Raw genomic sequence first — 20,510 nt, forward strand, 5'->3', positions numbered from 1 at the left:
GTGAACCTTACTGTAAAACAGGCAATGTAGGACAATGTACCTAACTACTACTCGTGACAATCCGGGTTAGAGTTGGTCTTCACCAACCCATGCTTACCGTAAGAGACGACTAACGGGATTGGGTGATCAGGCTCGCTGACTTTGATGATGCATGTCTTCATATCTCAACTGCGTAGATGCGCATGATGTAAATCACTGGATTGTCTGGTCCAGACTCGAATATTTACAGACCGCCGTCATATGGCTGGAATATTGCTGAGTGCGGCGTTACAGAACAGAAAATCAAACAAACAAACTAACAACTAACTACCACACATAACCTATTGTCATCAAATACGCATTTATGTAGCTTAAGTCTGCATCCAAACAATATGGGACAAGCGCTGAAGAAGAGTTTGCTGCAACACACACATATCTGGGCACGTATTGTAGTCTAACACACATATCTGAGCATGTGGAACAGGCGTTCGCCCCTGCCATAATACAGGTCGGACATTGTTAATTTGGCGGATGTTATCACACTGAGAAACATATGTCATTGTTACTTGTGTTGGTCTCAAGACATGTTGAACAGAAATGGGACGATTGCGAGCCCTTTTCAAACATGACAATGAGAGAGAGAGAGAGAGAGAGAGAGAGAGAGAGAGAGAGAGAGAGAGAGAGAGAGAGAGAGTTTCCCGGGTGTTTCTGTTCACGAGTTAGAATAGATAAAGCAAGCAAGTCCATGCATGTTGGTTCTGCATTCACAATCCGCCAACAAGAGATGCATGGGCAGTCCTAGTTACTAACTTTGACAAGAAAGAAATACGGTCACATATTTTTAGAAAGTCAGTGTGACATATTTCTTGGCCACAAAAACAAACAATATTGAAATGTTCGGCTGTTTTCACAGTTCCAGTTGACTTGAGGCAGGTTTGACATGCTGCATGACATAGCGGGGATATACATATAGCTCTGTGTCATTTGGGTAGCTTGCAACTTGGATGGCTGTCCTTCTAGAGTTCAGTCAGACAACAGCAACAACAGTACCAACGGCAGGGTACGTGCAGCAGCAACAGCAGCAACAACAGCAATGACCGATGAGATGGCGCTTGTCCAGCCTCGAGCCCTGTGAGACGTTGTTTTTGCTTCAGTTAAACTGGGCGGTGGTACGTTCTTGACGACATATAGAAATCGTGAATGAACCCCAGTCAGACGTGATGTCGGTTGAATTCATCATACTACGGTCTTGTCTGGAGCATAAGTGCCTTAAATTGTGAGGGTTAAGAGATGATATCATGTGAATTTATATGGCGCAAAGTTCAATGTATAACTGCGCTTAGATCATGTTAGATCTTATTACCGCGGTCAGTGGATCAGTGTTCACTCGATTTTCATTCTCAGCTCCCTGGGGAGTATACAACTGAAGCAGTGTGAGGCGCGAGAAGGTTTTAGTCACATAACCCTCTCTTTTACCGTGTATCCATTCACTGTCGGGTGAGCAGGGGCAGTTATCCATTAAGGTCATGTGCCTGAGGAGACATCACGTGTGGGGCAGGACGTTTACCCTAGATAGATAGATTGTCGCTATATGGCTGAATTAATGCCGATGCGACGTTAAATTTTAACTCACTCACTAACTAGACAGGAAGTCTCCGGAGTAACGCGGCCGTACACGGTCACCCACACAACACCCAGACAGAGGATGCTTAACTTCGTGCTCGGTACACAGTGCCAAGCGCCATCACAGCGTATTTACCTATGATCGTTAATACTTGTTGCCATCTCTTCAGTGACTGTTCCCTCATTCCCCAGATGAAGAAGCGAGGCAGCGCCTGAAGCTATGTAGTAGTCTAAAACCATGTCACCCATGCAGGCTATTATCGCATCTAAATGCCTGGTGTCCACACTTGATTAGTATCTGATCTAATTGGTTCATCTATAGTTGCTGTTGCGTCTGGCAGAGGTCATCAGATAAATAAAGCGACAAAACCCTTCTCATATCCTATATATATGGTTCCGACTATATCATGAGTATGTGCTCAAGAATCACTATCAAATAGTGATGATACAAGATGAGCGTATTCTGCCCAACCGGTGGCACCAGTCACAAACACATGCAAAGGCAACTCAACTGTTCACCTGAAAAAAAAAACAGGAAACACATGGTACAAATCAAAATAGGGAATTGCATCGGACATATTTTTGTCACTGATGCGTCAAATTTGGTAATGCCCTCGACGTGTCTACCATAAAACTTGTTGAAAGCTTTACTGGGGCCTTGGGTGTTGTGACCTTGATCAAACAACTTCTGTGCAAGAGTCGTATGACGCTCTTTGAAATCTTGGTAGAAAGACCATGCTCGATTGTATCTCAAAAGTTTGTGAAATGTAGACACCAAAGCCTGGAGCTACTGGAATATTGCTCGACATCGAACCCTTGTCCTGGCAGAACCATTCGCCGGAAGGTCTCACCTGGACAATAAAATAGCGTTAAAAGTAAGCGTCAGCGATCAGTGATCCGTCACTGTGGAAATGGGGTAGTCAGGTCGTTTTCCGTTCAAAATTCTCCACAAGTCGCCAAGCTTGTTTAACCCTCTATATATAAAACTCACGGTAGTAAATCTCCGTCACTTCCAGACATAGACACACGACGACACATCCTGTAGGTACATGTAGCTATACATTGCAATGGTATGTTCATTTTGACACATACTAATGTGTTTAGAATTATATTAACATGATGCGAAGGGTTATTCCACACAAAATTAATCGAGTTCATGGGATTAGATGATTACAATAGCGTTGTGTTCTGGAATGGAGTTTCCTTATCGTGTCGCCTATGCTATTTGTTTGTTTTGTTTGTTTGTTTGTTATACGCTGTAATCAGCAATGTCGCTGCTTGAACATGATGGCAGCCTACAAATAGTCGGGACCAAACAAGCAGTTGATGACAAAATAAGCATCCTCTCACCGCAACGGGGCATCGTGTTTGTTTTTTGTTTAACGCCTTACTCAGCAATATGCCAGCTATATGAAGGCGGTCTGTAAATAATCGAGTCTGGGCCAGACAACCTAGTGATTGACATCATGAGCATCGACCCACGCAATTGGGATACGATGACATGCATCAACCAAGTCAGCGAGCCTGACCACCCGATCCCGTTAGTCGCCTCTTACGACAAGCACAGTCGCCCTTTACGGCAAGCATGGATTGCTGAAGACCTATTCTAACCCCCGGGGCACGGTGACACGTGGAGTCTGGCCACCCCAGACAATCAATATTGGCCTCATCTAACCCGGGTCTAATGTATGTATTATGCTCATAGTGTTCACCAACTTAATCCACTCAGGACTTGGGACGTATTTTATATGAATTATCCTTAAAATATTTAACTGCCAGCACACCGCCACTTCATCTCGCTGAACAAAGGGACGCTTAAACATGTTGTAACACCTGTATAGGTATGATAAGGATAACGGCTAGACATACGAGAAACAGTACCATTTGCTGATGGAAGATGTAATTAAGGGTACAAGTGTTTACATTTGTAAAGAAAGGGGTCCTTACATAAGCCCAACACCAAACTTAGCCATTGTCTGTCTGTGTGTGGCATTTGCCCTCTCAGCGGGCCATCCCAGTCGTAGATTACAGCAGGTCATATATGGTGACGGGTTTACTCTACAACCCTGTCATATGCATTGCAATCCGTGCAGGGGGTAGGTAATCGTTGTTTCTTATACATTTTAGGAATAACAGTTAATGTAATAATGATACGCATCCCATAAGATCAGAGTTGGACACTGTTAGAGCGTCTTAGTCTTTAAACTAGGATGGCCAACGTGTGATTAATATTTTTAATATATGTTTGTTTGTTGTTTAACGCCGCACTCAGCAATATTCCAGGTATATGACGGCGGTCTGTAAATAATCGAGTCTGGACCAGACAATACAGTAATTGACATCATGAGCATCGATCCACGCAATTGGTATCGATGACATGCATCAACCAAGTCAGCGAGCCTGATCATCCGATCCCATTGGTCGCCTCTTACAACAAGCATAGTCTCCCTTTACGGCAAGCATGGATTGCTGAAGACCTATGCTACCCCGAATCTTCAAGGGTCTTTTAATATACGAAAATATTTTGGAAGCACATGTCATCGAGATTGGTTCTTACAATATATGGATGATAAAAATGAATAATTTATTACAATGTAGAAGACTTCACAGTGCTCCGTCCTAATCACTTAACAATTGCCTTGATTAATTGTAACCCTTAATGATAATAATATGTACCACTCAACTTTTGATAGGGACAATCAGACATGTCAGATACACTTAAATATACACTTGACATCGGTTGTGTGTACCATGGATAGATATAAAATATCCCTATCAAAAGTGGAGTAGTATATGTTTCTTTGACCGTGGATGTGGTCAATGATAAGACAGAGGGGCGGTTGGTAGTCCAGCTCTTCAAGGGCAACTTCAACTTCGAGTCCCCACATGAGATAACATTTAAGTTTGCCTATAGTGTTACGCGAACGCCATGTCGTTGTTATCTTGTAAATATTGACGTTGTTTGTTTGTTTGTTGATTAACGCCGCACTCAGCAATGTTCCAGGTATATGACGGCGGTCTGTAAATAATCGAGCCTGGTCTCACGTGTATATATGACTCTTCAGTAACATCCATTGCTATTTGGAGGTGAGGTGAAATGGGGTTTAACGTCGCGTTCAAGATTATTGCATTATTATAGCGATGCGCATGCTTGTGCATGCTTGCTTGTAGGGTCCGGATTGATGCCTGTTTTATGATGCTAGACGACCAGTTCTCGTTTAAGGGTAACAACAAGTACCGTATTTTAACGTCGTTTGGTATGACGCGGCCGGGGTCGACCCCCAAGCTTCCCACCCCGGGCAGACGCTATATCGACTAGATTTTACCAGCTGGAATATAACCAGTGACTTAGCCTTGCTCCAAGGCTGTAGTGAAGGAAATGTCCACGGATGCGTATTAATTCTATCCTGTAATCGGTAAGGGTCCAGCTCATGAGCATCAACGTTGGTATGTCTGCGCATGACACACGAGGTCTAAGCTGGAAGACAGTGCTCCTTCCAGGTACGAAATATTTATGGTAGAGCAGTATTCTCTGAGTAAGCTCATGGAAAAAATACACTTCTTTAAATCCTATCATTACTCGTTTCCTAGTCCGCAGTACATTTCCTGGACAATGTTTCATTTTAACACGTACGTTAACGCCTTGGTTGTATGTCATGTATTTAACGGTCTTTGCATTTTCGCGCATGCGCAAATCACATACAGGCCTTCCGGCGTGTCACTCGAGGATCTTATTAATAACAATACAGGTAGTCATTGTGCTGTTATTAACACCAGTAAATACTGCCGATAACTAGCACTGGCCGTGGATATATCCATATTGTGTTGCAAATCAACCATATTAACGATCATGTGGAGTTACTTTCTCTACACACCTAACTCGTATTCCTACGCGAGAGCAAATACCTTTAACAGGCTCCAGGCGGAACAGGGTATGGCTTACAAACAAAACAAATAAACAGTAATGCTATTCATATATTTGCCATTAAGACGTGCAGATTTGTGTTGGTTTCATTTGCTTGGGTCACTTACGCGGGCATTGTTTTTAGAATACGCACATAGTTTTTAACAAAAGTATCACTTAACGCCGTAATCATTACGTGGATCTCAAGACAACACTTCGGAGTTGACGTATGGGTCGTAGATTAAGCAAGGCAAGGACGTGTTGAAGAAACATTACCCGCTCCTCAGTTAGATCAGTGACAATGAAACAGACGAAAGATCACGCCGCACCAAGGTTGAGAGACACATGAACCTGTGTAGGTAAAAACACATACGCCAGCGCCTCCTTGACAAGAACCTCACGAAACCTTGGCTTTTGCTCCTGTCAGTTGTTTATCTCTGTTTGACTAGGCACTGGCAAAAGGAGTAGACGATTCTGAAACTGGAATATTTGAATATCTCTCCAGATTAAGAATGAATTCGGATAATGTTTCAAAAATGACCCAAACTAAATTGATGAATTGAACTTCCGGGCTGCGCTCATGAGCGGTCGGTAAAAATAAAATTGATGAATTTATCACATGTAGTTTAACTGTGTCCAAACATGAATGAACTTACTAAAGGTTGTATGGATAATCGCATCAGGTGCAGATTAACGTGCGTTTTGGACTTGCCTGTTTAAAAACTGGCCTATATCTCTGCAGACCGAGAGTGCTCAAACACTGATGTAACGTTTGATTTGTGACAGTGGTGAGTGGTGCATTGTTTGACCAGAGTACTTCACTGTCATCTATGTGTCGAGTAGATGTTCACTGCAAATACATGTACCCTCTTCAGAACAAACGTACATCCGTCCTACTTTTCTCCATCTTCAAAACAAATATTTAACAATTTTGTATAGGACAAACAGTGAAGCTGTAGAGGATGAGAATGCAAAACGAGTCAAACAAGTATGTGTTGTTTATATGGCTCCATTATATATGTTAGCAATTCCCTCTTACGAATAGAAGGTGCCAGTTTGACTGTTGCCTTAGGTGCGCAGCGCTGTTTCGTTACAAATGAAATGCATACCTGCTGTGACATCCTGTTCTCAGTCGCCTGTCTGTCATCTGCTGTGGTCTCAGATTCCGGAATCCGTGTTTTGCTGTCCGACTATTGCATGTTAATGTTGGAGTATGGGCGGGTTACCTTCTGTTACCTTAAGGCAGAAGAGAGAGGCTTAGTGTGGCATTTTGCTTTAGACAAAAAAAAATCAGGAAAATCATAAATGCACATAGTCCCAGGATGTATAAACGGTGAGTGAATAAATTGAGTTTAACACCGCTTTTAACAGTTTTCCGACCGTCTCCGTGGTCTAGTGGTAGAGCGTCCGCCCGGAGAGCGGAAGGTCCGGGGTTCGATCCCCGGGCGCGCGCGCACACACACACACACACACACACACACACACACACACACACACACACTGCTATATAAGTGCAATAATCTTGGACGCGACGTTAAACCAAATTTCACCTCACCTCACCTTAACAGTATTCCAGTAATATCACGGCGTGTCAGCTTAATGTGGGAGGAAAGCCCGAAGTGATGCAGGTCACTGAGCATGGGTATTGTGTTGACACACCAAGAACATAATCGGGTCGAACCGGGATTCGAACCCACAATCATAGGTTTCTGGCGTACCCAAGGGACGCAACTCTTCACATCGAATCGCGGCGCCTTAGACGACTGGGCCACCCGTGCCCCCTGTATTTACAAGCGATATCCAGGAAATGAAAGAAGGGGTGATAGGGTTACGTTTTCTACACCAGAACCATAGCAGTGAGCCTTGCCTTTATAGCCAAACACAGTACAAATACAAATTAAAAGATCGAACGAAATGAGACGTCATGTCCGAAATTTCGCCATTGTAAAATCCATCTGGACTTAGGTTTTATTTCGTGCGAACCGGGATCATTATTTGGGTTTGTGCTTGAACGTTAAATAACTGTGACGTCAGATACTGTGAACGTGAAACCATGCTCGAGCATGTGGTTTCTGTTGTGCAAGTCTGGAGGAGATGGGGTTAGGCGTTGCGAGGGGGGCTACTCCACAGCGCCGGTCGGGGCCCTCATTAGGTGACACTTCCAAGGTGTTTAGCACATTGAGAAACTGAACGTTAACAGCAACGTGGTAATGGAGTGTAAATGTGCAAGGTTATTTGAGGAATGGCAACTATGAAAATCCTTCAGGTCATTGTAAACGATAGGTATTGCTGTTATAGATGGTGTTGTGGCAAGATTATATCACTTCTTTGAAAGTCTTAGTTCATAAGTAGACACTTGCTTCAAAAGCTATAGAAGTTGGATCATGTTGGACACCTATCTGTGCGTACACCTCCAGTTGGCAGCATGCACGGGTACTTGTGAAAGTAGAACATATTAGACAAGTCACATCATACGATCTTATAATGTGTGAGCAACTACCTGGGCCTCCCCACTGATTCCCCATCCCTCCTGGCACTCTGGCCATGCAGTATTGTTGACAAGATGAAAGAAAAATGGAAAACGAGATTCACAACTGCTTCAACATCAATAACCTATTCTGCCCTTCATCTTCAGCGGGGTAGGATGAGCAAGTCGTTTAAGCGCGGCAATTCTTTGTATAGTTACGTCCCTTTGGCTTGCCAGGATCTGCGTTTGTTGGTTCGAATCCCAGATTCGCCCTGATAGTGGTTTGTCAACACTATAACCGTACTCACGGTAGCGCCAAAGTGGTAAACGACGGCATCACGTTTCTCACATCACGTGTAACGGAAATAAAGTTCAGAGCGGCGTCAACCTCTTTAACTCATTAACCCAATTCATCTCCTGGAGAGGTTTGATCGAAATTTTAGAGCGCCATTTTCCTTTAAGTGGCATTTGGAACCTGTAGTATCAATGAATGAATTATGCCTGACTTGTTTTTTCATGTAATGTTTGTTTCTTAATTGTGTACGGTTTAACTCGCGGGATGTGTTCACAGAATCAAATACAACTTTACAAAACTGTCTTTAGACATGTAGAGGACATTTCCAAATTTGACTCATCAGTGACAAAAAATATATCCGATACAATTCCCTATATTGACGTGTTCCATATATTCCCGGATTTTTTTCAGGTGAATAATTGACTTGGATTGCATGTGTTTGTGACGGGTGTCACCGTAGGGGCGGGATACCACAACCTTTCGCAAACACCTGGTATCATCACTTTTTGATAGTGATTCATTGACACACGCTCATGATATAGTCGGAATCGTACGATCGACTCGGTTTTTGGAAGATATTTCTAAGGAATATGGAAAGGGTTTTGTCGCTTTTATTTACTAATCAGAGAAATGAAGATAAATAATGGGAAATAAATGATGACGGCTTCACCATAGAATGAAATTATGAAGATGCATAACTCGTGATACGTACACAGTTCAACACATCAAGAAATTCACAAGGGCTACGTGGACGTACAGGGATTGGTTACAGGGGAAGTTTTAAATGAAAAGGTAGTAAAACGTATGAAATTTTGAACCAAAGAAAGTACAAAGAAAGCCAACCAAATGTTCTGATAACGTAACTAATTGCTGACGTCATGGGTGACTTCATATCGTATTGACATCACCATAGCAGCAATATGACCTCATTGTTGTTCAACTAACCAATCAGCATTGGAAATTGCCCAAATACACGTTCACATAGCAGAAAGTTATATCAACCCGAAGGAACAGTACGTCATTTCTATTGGTGCAAATTAAGAATAACATTTGCCTGTACAAGTGAAGACGGCTTATTCACATGAATGACATGACATGTTTATTGTCACAAATACTCATATAGGACATCTTTTGACCTGACTGTACATGTTTATTTATTTGTGTCTTTAACGTTTGATCTGACCCATGAAGATCCAGGGTAAAATAATTCTTCAGCAACCCACGCTTGCCTCACTGCAAGCCCATGGAACGCCCAATACTAGTTCTTCTCGGAGGCGTTTTGCTATCTACACAATACCATTATAGCATGTTTATAGTCGATTCTTTAGGGTGAGTCTTGTAAAATGCCATTGGGGAGAACAGTTCATGTATTGAGCATCTCTTGCGGGAGGAGGGTTAGAAGTCTGAGATTCTGAAAACAGGTTACATAACAACTGACAGGGTAACAACAGGTTGATACCATAAGGTTGAGTGATCACAAATTCTGTCATCTGACAATCTGAAAAAATGAGGAGTGACAAGCGTTTGCACCACTGTTAGCAATATTTTAGCAATATGACCGTGCTTCACACCCAGAAGGGAGGGTCAGAATTGGTTTTCAGCAACCCATGCTTGTGGTAGGAGGCGACTAACGGGATCGGGTGGTCGGGCTCGCTGACTTGGTTGATGAATTTCATGGTGTCCCAGTTGCGTGGATATATGCTCATAATGTCAATCACTGGATTGTCTGGTCCAGACTCGATTATTTACAGACCGGCGTCATATAGCTGGTATATTGCTGAGTACGGCGTTATACAACAAAGAAACAAACAAACAAGTCGTTTTATCTGACTGTACATGTTTATTTATTTGCGTGTTTATCGTTGGATCTGTCTGTACATGTTTATTTACTTGCGTGTTTATCGTTGGATCTGTCTGTACATGTTTATTTATTTGCGTGTTTATCGTTGGATCTGACTGTACGTGTTTATTTATTTGCGTGTTTATCGTTGGATCTGACTGCACATGTTTATTTATTTGCGTGTTTATTTATTTGTGTTTTCTTCTCAGCAGGAGGATGCCTCTGAAGCCAGCAAGAGATGGGGACCTTGGACGGACTGGTCAGCCTGCTCGGTGTCCTGTGGTCAAGGAATTAGATACAGGAAGAGGCTGTGTCACCATCTGGGCAGGTGGGTAGAGCCGACTGGCTGCCTCAGTTTGTGACTAAGGGATGGCTGAAACAGAATGGTCACTTCAGGTTGTGTCAGGGGAGGTGACTGGAACAGCCAAGTTACCCTGTGAAAGAGTTAAGCATAAGTCTGATAATTGTTTCCAACTTCAAAATGTTTTTTTAATTACGGAGGGCAGATTTGATGACAATTACTTTGTGTATGCGATTCTAAACCTGTTTTTGCCAATTTCTTCTTTTTACAGGCAGTCATCAGGTTCACCCAAATCCTCGTGTGATGGTCCAGATAAACAGTATAAAGTTTGCAAACATGTAAGTATAACCAATCTCAATAACACTGCATACGTTTCATCAATACAAATATACTTGATTAAATATTATTTTCACTGAGAGAAAGTATCATTTTGATATCACATGACTCAATGTGTTGCTTGCAATTTTGGAGAAAAAAACCTCTTCATGTCCCCTTGACCTGACGCACTGAACAACTCAACAACCCAACACTGTCTACTAATCTACACAATCGTCAAGGCTGCCTTTTCTGACTGACATAGAACAATGCCTTCCAACATAAAGTATAATAGCTACTTTTTGTTCTATTAATATCTATCAACGCAACAAACATCAATAAATCACTAATTGGTTCGGGGCAGTCGTCTGAGGCACCACAGTTTGTTGTGCAGAGTTACATCCCTTTGACGTGCCAACATCTATGAAGAGAAGTATGTGAGTGAGTACGGTTTTACGCCGCTTTTAGCATTATTCCAGGAATATCACGGCCGGGGACACCAGAAATGGGCTTCACACATTGTACCCGTGTCGGGAATCGAACCCGGGTCTTCGGCGAGGAAGAGTTTGAATGCAGGATCGGCCAGGCTCTGTTTCTGGGTTTGTCAGCACCACGCCCTCATTGTTTTCACCAAATTGGGAAACGTCTAAGACCTGCATCACTTCGGGCTGCCTCTGACATCAAAGTGACATGCTGTGATATAACTGAAATTACAGTTCACAGCAAGCTGACTCAGTGATTGCTTCATATTGCAACAGATATTGTGGAAACTATCAAAGCATATTACCGGTATTTCTTTTCTTGGGACTAGCATCCTATCTGACAACTGTCCAACATTCAGGTGAGGTGAGGTGAAGTTGGATATACGTTGTGGCCAAGATTATTGCACTTATATAGCGACGTGCATGCATGTGTGTCTGCTTGTACTAGTCCGGACGAATGCCAATTTTGTAGTGCTAGTCCACTGAGATACCATGCTGCAGTTTAACATGAATACCCCACTCAGACACAGTATACCAGCTGATTCCAAGCCAACCAGTCCCCTTAATGCCGAGTGCCAGACAGGGTAACGACAAGTACCGTCTTTTAACGTCTTTTGGTGTGACATGACCAAGAGCAAACTCTGAACCTTCCGCTCTCCAGGCAGGCGCTCTTCCACTAGACCAAGGAGTCGGTCATAGCCTCAAGTTGAGATGCATACTTCTTTTGAATGTTTTAAAGTTGAAAATGACCTCATATGATCCATGTATTACCAAGGAAACTTTATTAAGGACATAAAAATATTTGAGAATTCACTCCCAATATTTGAAACAGTCATCCAAAATTAAATGAGATCCATAAAAAAAATTTTAATTCATGACAGCTGAGATATCAGAATGAGCACCACTACCCACACATCTCTATAATGCTTGACAAACTTTACAGCAAAGCAAACATCAAGACTTTTATTGCAAATGTTGACATAATCTTTATGTCCGTCATTATATTGCTAAAGGCTTAAGTGAACATTGAAAGACACAGTATGAGGTATAAAGTTCCCTCTAGTACACCTATCAAAGCAAGCAAGGCTACAATTACTTCATGCAAAGACATCAACCACATTTGTGTGAAAGTCAGACAGAGAAATCTTAACAATAATGGCATTCATCTGTACCCCAGCTGTTTAATAGCCATCTACATAAAAAGGAGAAATGTAGAAGTGTTTTTTGTAGGATTAAATCCAACAGGCGATATAGCTCTTGGAAAAGCCATTACTCTTTATCATGGCCAGAAGATGTGTGCATATAAATAATAATATAGTTTATGGTCATAACCTTATGTTGCGTAGTTTTCAATGATGTATAAAATGAACATTATTTTTATATTGAGTCTGGAATATATAATTACAGGTCACAGATTCTTGAATTTTATAAGGTCGTTTCATTTTTATATATTCTGGATTTCGTGTCTGAGTTTTATTACTATATTTTCAGAAACTGTCATTTTTGTTTACCCCTGTAGATACTAACAAAATATGTTTGCATCCAAAATTCAAGAACAAATTGTTTTTCATTTATTGTTTTGTCCACCAGTGAGGGTGTGAAGTGTTGTTTATAAAATGATCAGTTGTCTGTTCACCTGTGAGTACATGGAAACATGGGAATACACACGAGCTATGTTGATTCAAGTCTATCATTTATGTGGAGTTGGTACAGTATATCAAAGCCCAGTTCAGTCAGGTTCATATGGAGGTGTTTGTCCAACATGTGTATGTAAGTTTTCATTCTGTCAGTCAGGTAGTTCCAGTTCATATTTTTGTAGTTTTCGTATTTTGCTCTTACTTCACTTTGACATCAGAATCTTTTCAATTACTCTATGTAACCAAGTGATACTACACTTTCAGCTTCTGTAATGAAGTATTGAAATAACGGATTTTAATCCAGAATATTGATTTGGTAGTACAAGGAATTTCCACATGGCCAGCAACCTGAGTTTTGAGGAACTGTGGCTATTGATATGTACCCTGTAACATGATACTCCTTATTTCAGAACTGTACAGCACATTATAAAGACCATAGAACCACAGAGTGTGAAAAATACAATGGACGATACTACGGAGGGAAAAGATATTACTGGGATGCATTTATTAATCGTAAGTACCATTTATTCATGCTTTCATTCTATACCTTTCATTCATTCAGGCACAGACTGGCATCTAGGCACTGCAATTTGCCATGCTATTACAGATTTCACCCTGATCATGTTTTGATAAGAGTAGAAAAGGTCTAGCACCGGCATCACTTTGGGCTTTCCTCCCACATCAAACTGGCCTGCGAGGATATCTGAAATAGTGTTCAAAGCAGAAATAAAACCAAACTTTCTCATTCTTTCATTATTTCATTCAGCATATCTCTGTATTTCATTCTTATATTCACCCATTCATTCATACTTTCAGATTCATTCATACTTTCAGATTCATTCACTCTTTCAGATTCATTAATTCATTCAGATTCTTTCTTTCATTCATTCATTCATTCACTCTTTCAGATTCATTAATTCATTCAGATTCATTCACTCTTTCAGATTCATTCACACTTTCAGCTTCATTCATTCATTCATTCATTTCCATCCATCCCATCCATCCATCCATCCATCCATCCATTCCTTCACTGACTACTATGCAGGTGTAACGCTGCCATAGACGATGTAACCAACACCCACTCCCAGACACTACAACAAGGCAGGTCTCTCCAGCACTTCACACCTGCTGACTGTGGCGCGTGTGTACAGTCTTCAGTTATTCATTCCCATTGCAGCTACCTGCACTCCCACCTGACACAGTGTCCACTGAGAGCTGTGTGTACTGCACAAGGTCAATACATTCGACAGGTCGTACAGCATCCCCTTCATGTGCCACCCAACAACAGGATGTAGCCTTCTTCTGTCCTTCAATCTTCAAAGCCCTATTCAAATATAACAGTGGTATGACAACAATTGGCTATTCACTATCTACCAGTCAACACATAAACTCAGGCTGTTTTTTAACTTGTCACAAAGTATTACCGGTAGGGGACATTGAAGTTCAAGGCCCACTTGCACAATTAAAGGAGTCTTCACGGCCCAGGTCTGTGTTGCGCTGTGTGTGCATGTACTCAACATGAGGAAGATAATTAAGTCAGTCAGGCTCAGTTTCAATACATATGTTTTCTTTTATAATCTGAAACTCAGTAGAGCCTTCCACTGATATTGGGGCAGTGGGGTAGCCTCATGGTTTAAACGTTTGCTCTTCAAGCTGAAGATCCGGGTTCCATTCCCCACATGCCATAGGTACAATGTGTGAAGCCTATTTCTGGTGTCCCTCCCCCCCTCCATTATATTGCTGGAATATTGCAGAAAGCGGTGTAAAACCATACTCATTCACTCACTCCACAGATATTGGTTGGTGTGCAAAGTTGCATCTCCTCTGTGTGCAGAGTTGCATCTCCTCTGTGTGCAGAGTTACATCTCCTCGGTGTGAAGAGCTGCATCTCCTCGGTGTGCAGAGTTGCATCTCCTCGGTGTGCAGAGTTGCATCTCCTCAGTGTGAAGAGTTGCATCTCCTCGGTGTGCAGAGCTGCATCTCCTCGGTGTGCAGAGTTGCATCTCCTCGGTGTGAAGAGTTGCATCTCCTCTGTGTGCAGAGTTGCATCTCCTCAGTGTGAAGAGTTGCATCTCCTCGGTGTGCAGAGCTGCATCTCCTCGGTGTGCAGAGTTGCATCTCCTCGGTGTGAAGAGTTGCATCTCCTCGGTGTGCAGAGTTGCATCTCCTCGGTGTGCAGAGCTGCATCTCCTCGGTGTGCAGAGCTGCATCTCCTCGGTGTGCAGAGTTGCATCTCCTCGGTGTGCAGAGCTGCATTTTCACGGTGTGCAGAGCTGCATCTCCTCGGTGTGCAGAGTTGCATCTCCTCGGTGTGCAGAGTTGCATTCCTCGGTGTGCAGAGCTGCATCTCCTCGGTGTGCAGAGCTGCATCTCCTCGGTGTGCAGAGCTGCATCTCCTCGGTGTGCAGAGTTGCATCTCCTCGGTGTGCAGAGCTGCATCTCCTTGGTGTGCAAGGATTTGATAATCATGGTTTGAATCCCAAATGAGAACTGACTATGATTCTTGGTTTGTAAGCACCATATTCGTTCACCAAAGTGGTGAATGTTGATAGCCTGATTCAGCTTTAGTATTCCCTGGTGGGATGTTCCCATGTTAGACTGATATGATTTTACTAAGATATGCTATGACCTGAGAAGATCAGGGTTAGAACTGGTCTTCAGCGTCCCATGCATCTTGTAAGAGACGGCTAACAAGATCGATCGGGTGGTCAGGCTCGCTGACTTGGTATCATAAAGAAGTGAAGTAGGTGTGTCTACAGGTAGGATCCTGATGTAGGTAGGGAAGGCTATAAATCATAGTATTTCTTTGAATGAAATAATAAACTGGTACCGGTATGTTTAAACATATCTGCTCAATAGCAGAATATTTTAGACAATGTATCTCTGAACTATATTCACATGATATTGTATATTTTGTTTCGGGATGATTTCAATCTTTCTTTTTCCTGTTGAAAATTCATAAATTTTGATCAGATATCTTGGTCTGTTTCTCCCATGAAATTCTTCATGAAAGAGAGAAAATGTAAAAGAAATCCCACTAGTAAAAACAACTTCAAACAGAGTGTACAGTTTAATGAGGAACAATTTAAGCAGCTTGTTTTTCTTTCAAAGGTCGAATAATAAATGAACAATAAACAAATCATTAAAACATATTTGTCAGATTTTTGATAATTGAAAAAACCTCAACACCCGTATTTTGAAATGTCATACATGTGTTTTGTGCTCTCAATATTTAATAATAATTAAAATGTTAAAGGGCTGTTTAGGTAATGGGGAAAAAGTTGTTCACTCTTTCTGTGTGGAAGAAATTGCCAAGTTGGTAAGAGTTGCTTCCCTTGAATTAGGCAATCCATGCGGCTCCAGTGGTACAGGGTCTCACATTTAGCCTTGCTCCAAGGCTGTACTGCATGGAGAGTCCATTGGTGTACAGTAATTCTATCCTAAAAATAGGCAAGTCTAGATAAGCTCCAGTCTCTTATAGGGACAACCTGTTCTTATTATTTAAATAATCAAGAAATTCAATTATTATTTAAACTAATAATTATTGCCTTAGAGACTTGTCATGTCACAGTCTGTTGAGTACTGATAAAGTACTGAACAGAGAATCCAGAAAATCACATCTCAGTGAGTGAGTGCTGTTTTGTCATGATCATGTCTCAGCTGAGTGTTTCCTTCTGTCACGTTTATTGTAAACATGACCAATTCATACCTGTGTGATTTTACCTTACTAAACTAAACATTGTAGGGGTGAACTGAAGATCACTGTTGGGTGATACATGCAGAATCTTAATATGGACCAGGTGACCACACTTGTTATAGCAAGCATCATCATCATCATCATCATCATCATCTGCAGCAGCAGCAGCAGCAGCATCTGGACTAGTCTCTCTTACAGACCCTAGAGCATATATTCCACAAAACATTCATCACTCCTATCCCTTTTTCAGCTCTAGGATTTAAGAGACTTGAGGATTCTTTTATAGAATTATTACCCCCTGTGTCGAAGTGGAAGGAGGATATAGTAATGGGTGCTGTCCCTCCCTCTGTCCTTCAAGTTTCAGTTCCAGAGCTGAACTCAAAAACCATGAGAGATATCTTAACCAAACTTGGCACATAAATAGGTCTGGTGGTGAACTGGTGCCTTTTTATAGTTTGGGAATTTTGAAAAATTTATGTTATGAGTTTCCATGGCAATGACTTTGACTAAGACCAAACATGTCATATAAGCTGGGATATGAGTATTTCATGGTGATTTATGTTTAACTTTGTACATAGATTTATTTCGGGGATATGTCAGCTTCAGCAGCACTTGAGCGTGCATCTTATCTGTGTGTCTTGTGTCCGCAGCCTACAGTCGGTGTGAACTAGCCTGCAAGGCCAAGGGTCCGGTCCGATACTACTCCCGCTTCCAGGAAACTGTAGAAGATGGAACACCGTGTAAACTGGACCAGGAAGCCATCTGTATACAGGGCCGATGTCTGGTAGGAACGCATTCCACACACATATAACGACTGTCTAGAACATGTGTTCTATCTTATATCTTATGTTTGACATGAAATCATAAAATCTTCTTTGTTTCCTATAGCCACTCACAAATTTTATTCAATATGGTGGCTATAATAGTTTGATGAAAACTTACAGTCTTAATATTCTTGTTTGATGCAGACATGAATGACTGCACTTGAAGTAAGAAACAAGATTACCATCCTTTAGCAACATTATTGTGGCTGTGCAAGATGTAGCAGGGTGTGGATTCATCCCACAGATGACATCATTACCTTGTCACTTTACTGACAGTATTAACTTATTTGGTCAGTGGACAAGGCGTCTGACCTCTGACCAGAAGGTTCATGTATCGAGGCCCATCAAGGGACTAAAACAATTCATGGCCACTACTTTCATGCCCAACTTTGGGCTGAGCACATTCATATAAAGTTTGAAAAAAATATATCTCAATACCCAGGACAAGCCTTCTGTTGATGGAGGCGTATGTAGCAGGGTGTGGAATCATCCCACAGATGACATCCTTACCTTGTCAGCTTGCCAATGAGGTTAACTTCTTTGGTCATGTGGACAAGGTGTCAGACTTCCTATCACAAGGTCCATGTTTGGATTCCCGTCACAGGATGAACAGGATTAATGCATTATCTCATGTTGAAAGATGGCTGGTTAACATTCAACTGCTTTCATCAGAATGTCCCCTATGTCCACAGTCGCATTAAAGCACTGTATTGTCTTCAAGTACACTGCTGTGTGACACCTACACTGCTCGTGAGCCAAGGGCTAGTGTAAATGCTAGAGACTAGTCGGTACAATTTTCTCCTTCAAGCATTGTACACAGCGCTGCTTGTGAAATAATGTTCTTTCTCTTACTCAAAAATGAGAAATAGTATCAATACACATCTGGTCATGAGTAATTAGTGACGGTGGGATGGCCCAGCGGTTGAAGCATCTGGTCATGAGTAATTAGTGATTATGGGGTGGCCCAGTGGTTGAAGCATCTGGTCATGAGTAATTAGTGATTATGGGGTGGCCCAGTGGTTGAAGCATCTGGTCATGAGTAATTAGTGACGGTGGGGTGGCCCAGTGGTTGAAGCATCTGGTCATGAGTAATTAGTGACGGTGGGATGGCCTAGTGGTTGAAGCATCTGGTCATGAGTAATTAGTGACGGTGGGATGGCCTAGTGGTTGAAGCATCTGGTCATGAGTAATTAGTGACGGTGGGATGGCCCAGCCGTTGAAGCATCTGGTCATGAGTAATTAGTGACGGTGGGGTGGCCCAGTGGTTGAAGCATATGGTCATGAGTAATTAGTGACGGTGGGATGGCCCAGTGGTTGAAGCATCTGGTCATGAGTAATTAGTGATGTAGGGATGGCCTAGTGGTTGAAGCATCTGGTCATGAGTAATTAGTGATTATGGGGTGGCCCAGTGGTTGAAGCATCTGGTCATGAGTAATTAGTGACGGTGGGATGGCCCAGTGGTTGAAGCAGCTGGTCATGAGTAATTAGTGATGGGGGGATGGCCCAGTGGTTGAAGCATCTGGTCTTGAGTAATTAGTGACGGTGGGATGGCCTAGTGGTTGAAGCATCTAGTCATGAGTAATCAGTGACGTGGGATGGCCCAGTGGTTGAAGCATCTGGTCATGAGTAATTAGTGACGGTGGGATGGCCCAGTGGTTGAAGCATCTGGTCATGAGTAATTAGTGACGGTGGGATGGCCCAGTGGTGGTAGCATCTGGTCATGAGTAATTAGTGATTATGGGGTGGCCCAGTGGTTGAAGCATCTGGTCATGAGTAATTAGTGACGGTGGGATGGCCCAGTGGTTGAAGCATCTGGTCATGAGTAATTAGTGATTATGGGGTGGCCCAGTGGTTGAAGCATCTGGTCATGAGTAATTAGTGACGGTGGGATGGCCCAGTGGTTGAAGCATCTGGTCATGAGTAATTAGTGATGGGGGGATGGCCCAGTGGTTGAAGCATCTGGTCTTGAGTAATTAGTGACGTGGGATGGCCTAGTGGTTGAAGCATCTAGTCATGAGTAATTAGTGACGTGGGATGGCCTAGTGGTTGAAGCATCTGGTCATGAGTAATTAGTGATTATGGGGTGGCCCAGTGGTTGAAGCATCTGGTCATGAGTAATAAGTGACGGTGGGATGGCCCAGTGGTTGAAGCTTCTGGTCATGAGTAATTAGTGACGGTGGGATGGCCCAGTGGTTGAAGCATCTGGTCATGAGTAATTAGTGATTATGGGATGGCCTAGTGGTTGAAGCATCTGGTCATGAGTAATTAGTGATTATGGGGTGGCCCAGTGGTTGAAGCATCTGGTCATGAGTAATTAGTGACGGTGGGGTGGCCCAGTGGTTGAAGCTTCTGGTCATGAGTAATTAGTGACGGTGGGATGGCCCAGTGGTTGAAGCATCTGGTCATGAGTAATTAGTGATGTAGGGATGGCCTAGTGGTTGAAGCATCTGGTCATGAGTAATTAGTGACGTGGGATGGCCCAGTGGTTGAAGCATCTGGTCATGAGTAATTAGTGACAGTGGGATGGCCCAGTGGTTGTAGTTTCTGGTCATGAGTAATAAGTGACGGTGGGATGGCCCAGCCGTTGAAGCATCTGGTCATGAGTAATTAGTGACGGTGGGGTGGCCCAGTGGTTGAAGCATCTGGTCATGAGTAATTAGTGACGGTGGGGTGGCCCAGTGGTTGAAGCTTCTGGTCATGAGTAATTAGTGACGGTGGGATGGCCCAGTGGTTGAAGCATCTGGTCATGAGTAATTAGTGACGGTGGGGTGGCCTAGTGGTTGAAGCATCTGGTCATGAGTAATTAGTGACGGTGGGATGGCCCAGCCGTTGAAGCATCTGGTCATGAGTAATTAGTGACGGTGGGGTGGCCCAGTGGTTGAAGCTTCTGGTCATGAGTAATTAGTGACGGTGGGGTGGCCCAGTGGTTGAAGCATCTGGTCATGAGTAATTAGTGACGGTGGGATGGCCCAGTGGTTGTAGCATCTGGTCATGAGTAATTAGTGACGGTGGGATGGCCCAGCGGTTGAAGCATCTGGTCATGAGTAATTAGTGACGTGGGATGGCCCAGCGGTTGAAGCATCTGGTCATGAGTAATTAGTGACGTGGGATGGCCCAGTGGTTGAAGCATCTGGTCATGAGTAATA

General features: G+C 42.7%; 1 protein-coding gene across 2 annotated transcripts in view; it reads left to right on the forward strand.

Annotated features, from left to right (window-relative positions):
* LOC139471471 (ADAMTS-like protein 4) overlaps window positions 1-20,510 on the forward strand; it is a 257,840-nt gene that overhangs the window by 125,688 nt on the left and 111,642 nt on the right. Inside the window, exons 3-6 of one of the 2 annotated variants that reach the window (XM_071253835.1) lie at window positions 10,318-10,436; window positions 10,681-10,747; window positions 13,254-13,356; window positions 17,191-17,324. In XM_071253835.1, the coding sequence (XP_071109936.1) occupies window positions 10,318-10,436; window positions 10,681-10,747; window positions 13,254-13,356; window positions 17,191-17,324 (423 nt within the window). The remainder of the gene's footprint in view (window positions 1-10,317; window positions 10,437-10,680; window positions 10,748-13,253; window positions 13,357-17,190; window positions 17,325-20,510) is intronic. The other variant, XM_071253838.1, reaches the window with a different exon arrangement.

The sequence above is a fragment of the Haliotis cracherodii genome, unplaced genomic scaffold, assembly GCF_022045235.1.
Source record: "Haliotis cracherodii isolate W230 unplaced genomic scaffold, xgHalCrac1.p SCAF_1, whole genome shotgun sequence".
NCBI lineage: Eukaryota > Metazoa > Mollusca > Gastropoda > Lepetellida > Haliotidae > Haliotis > Haliotis cracherodii.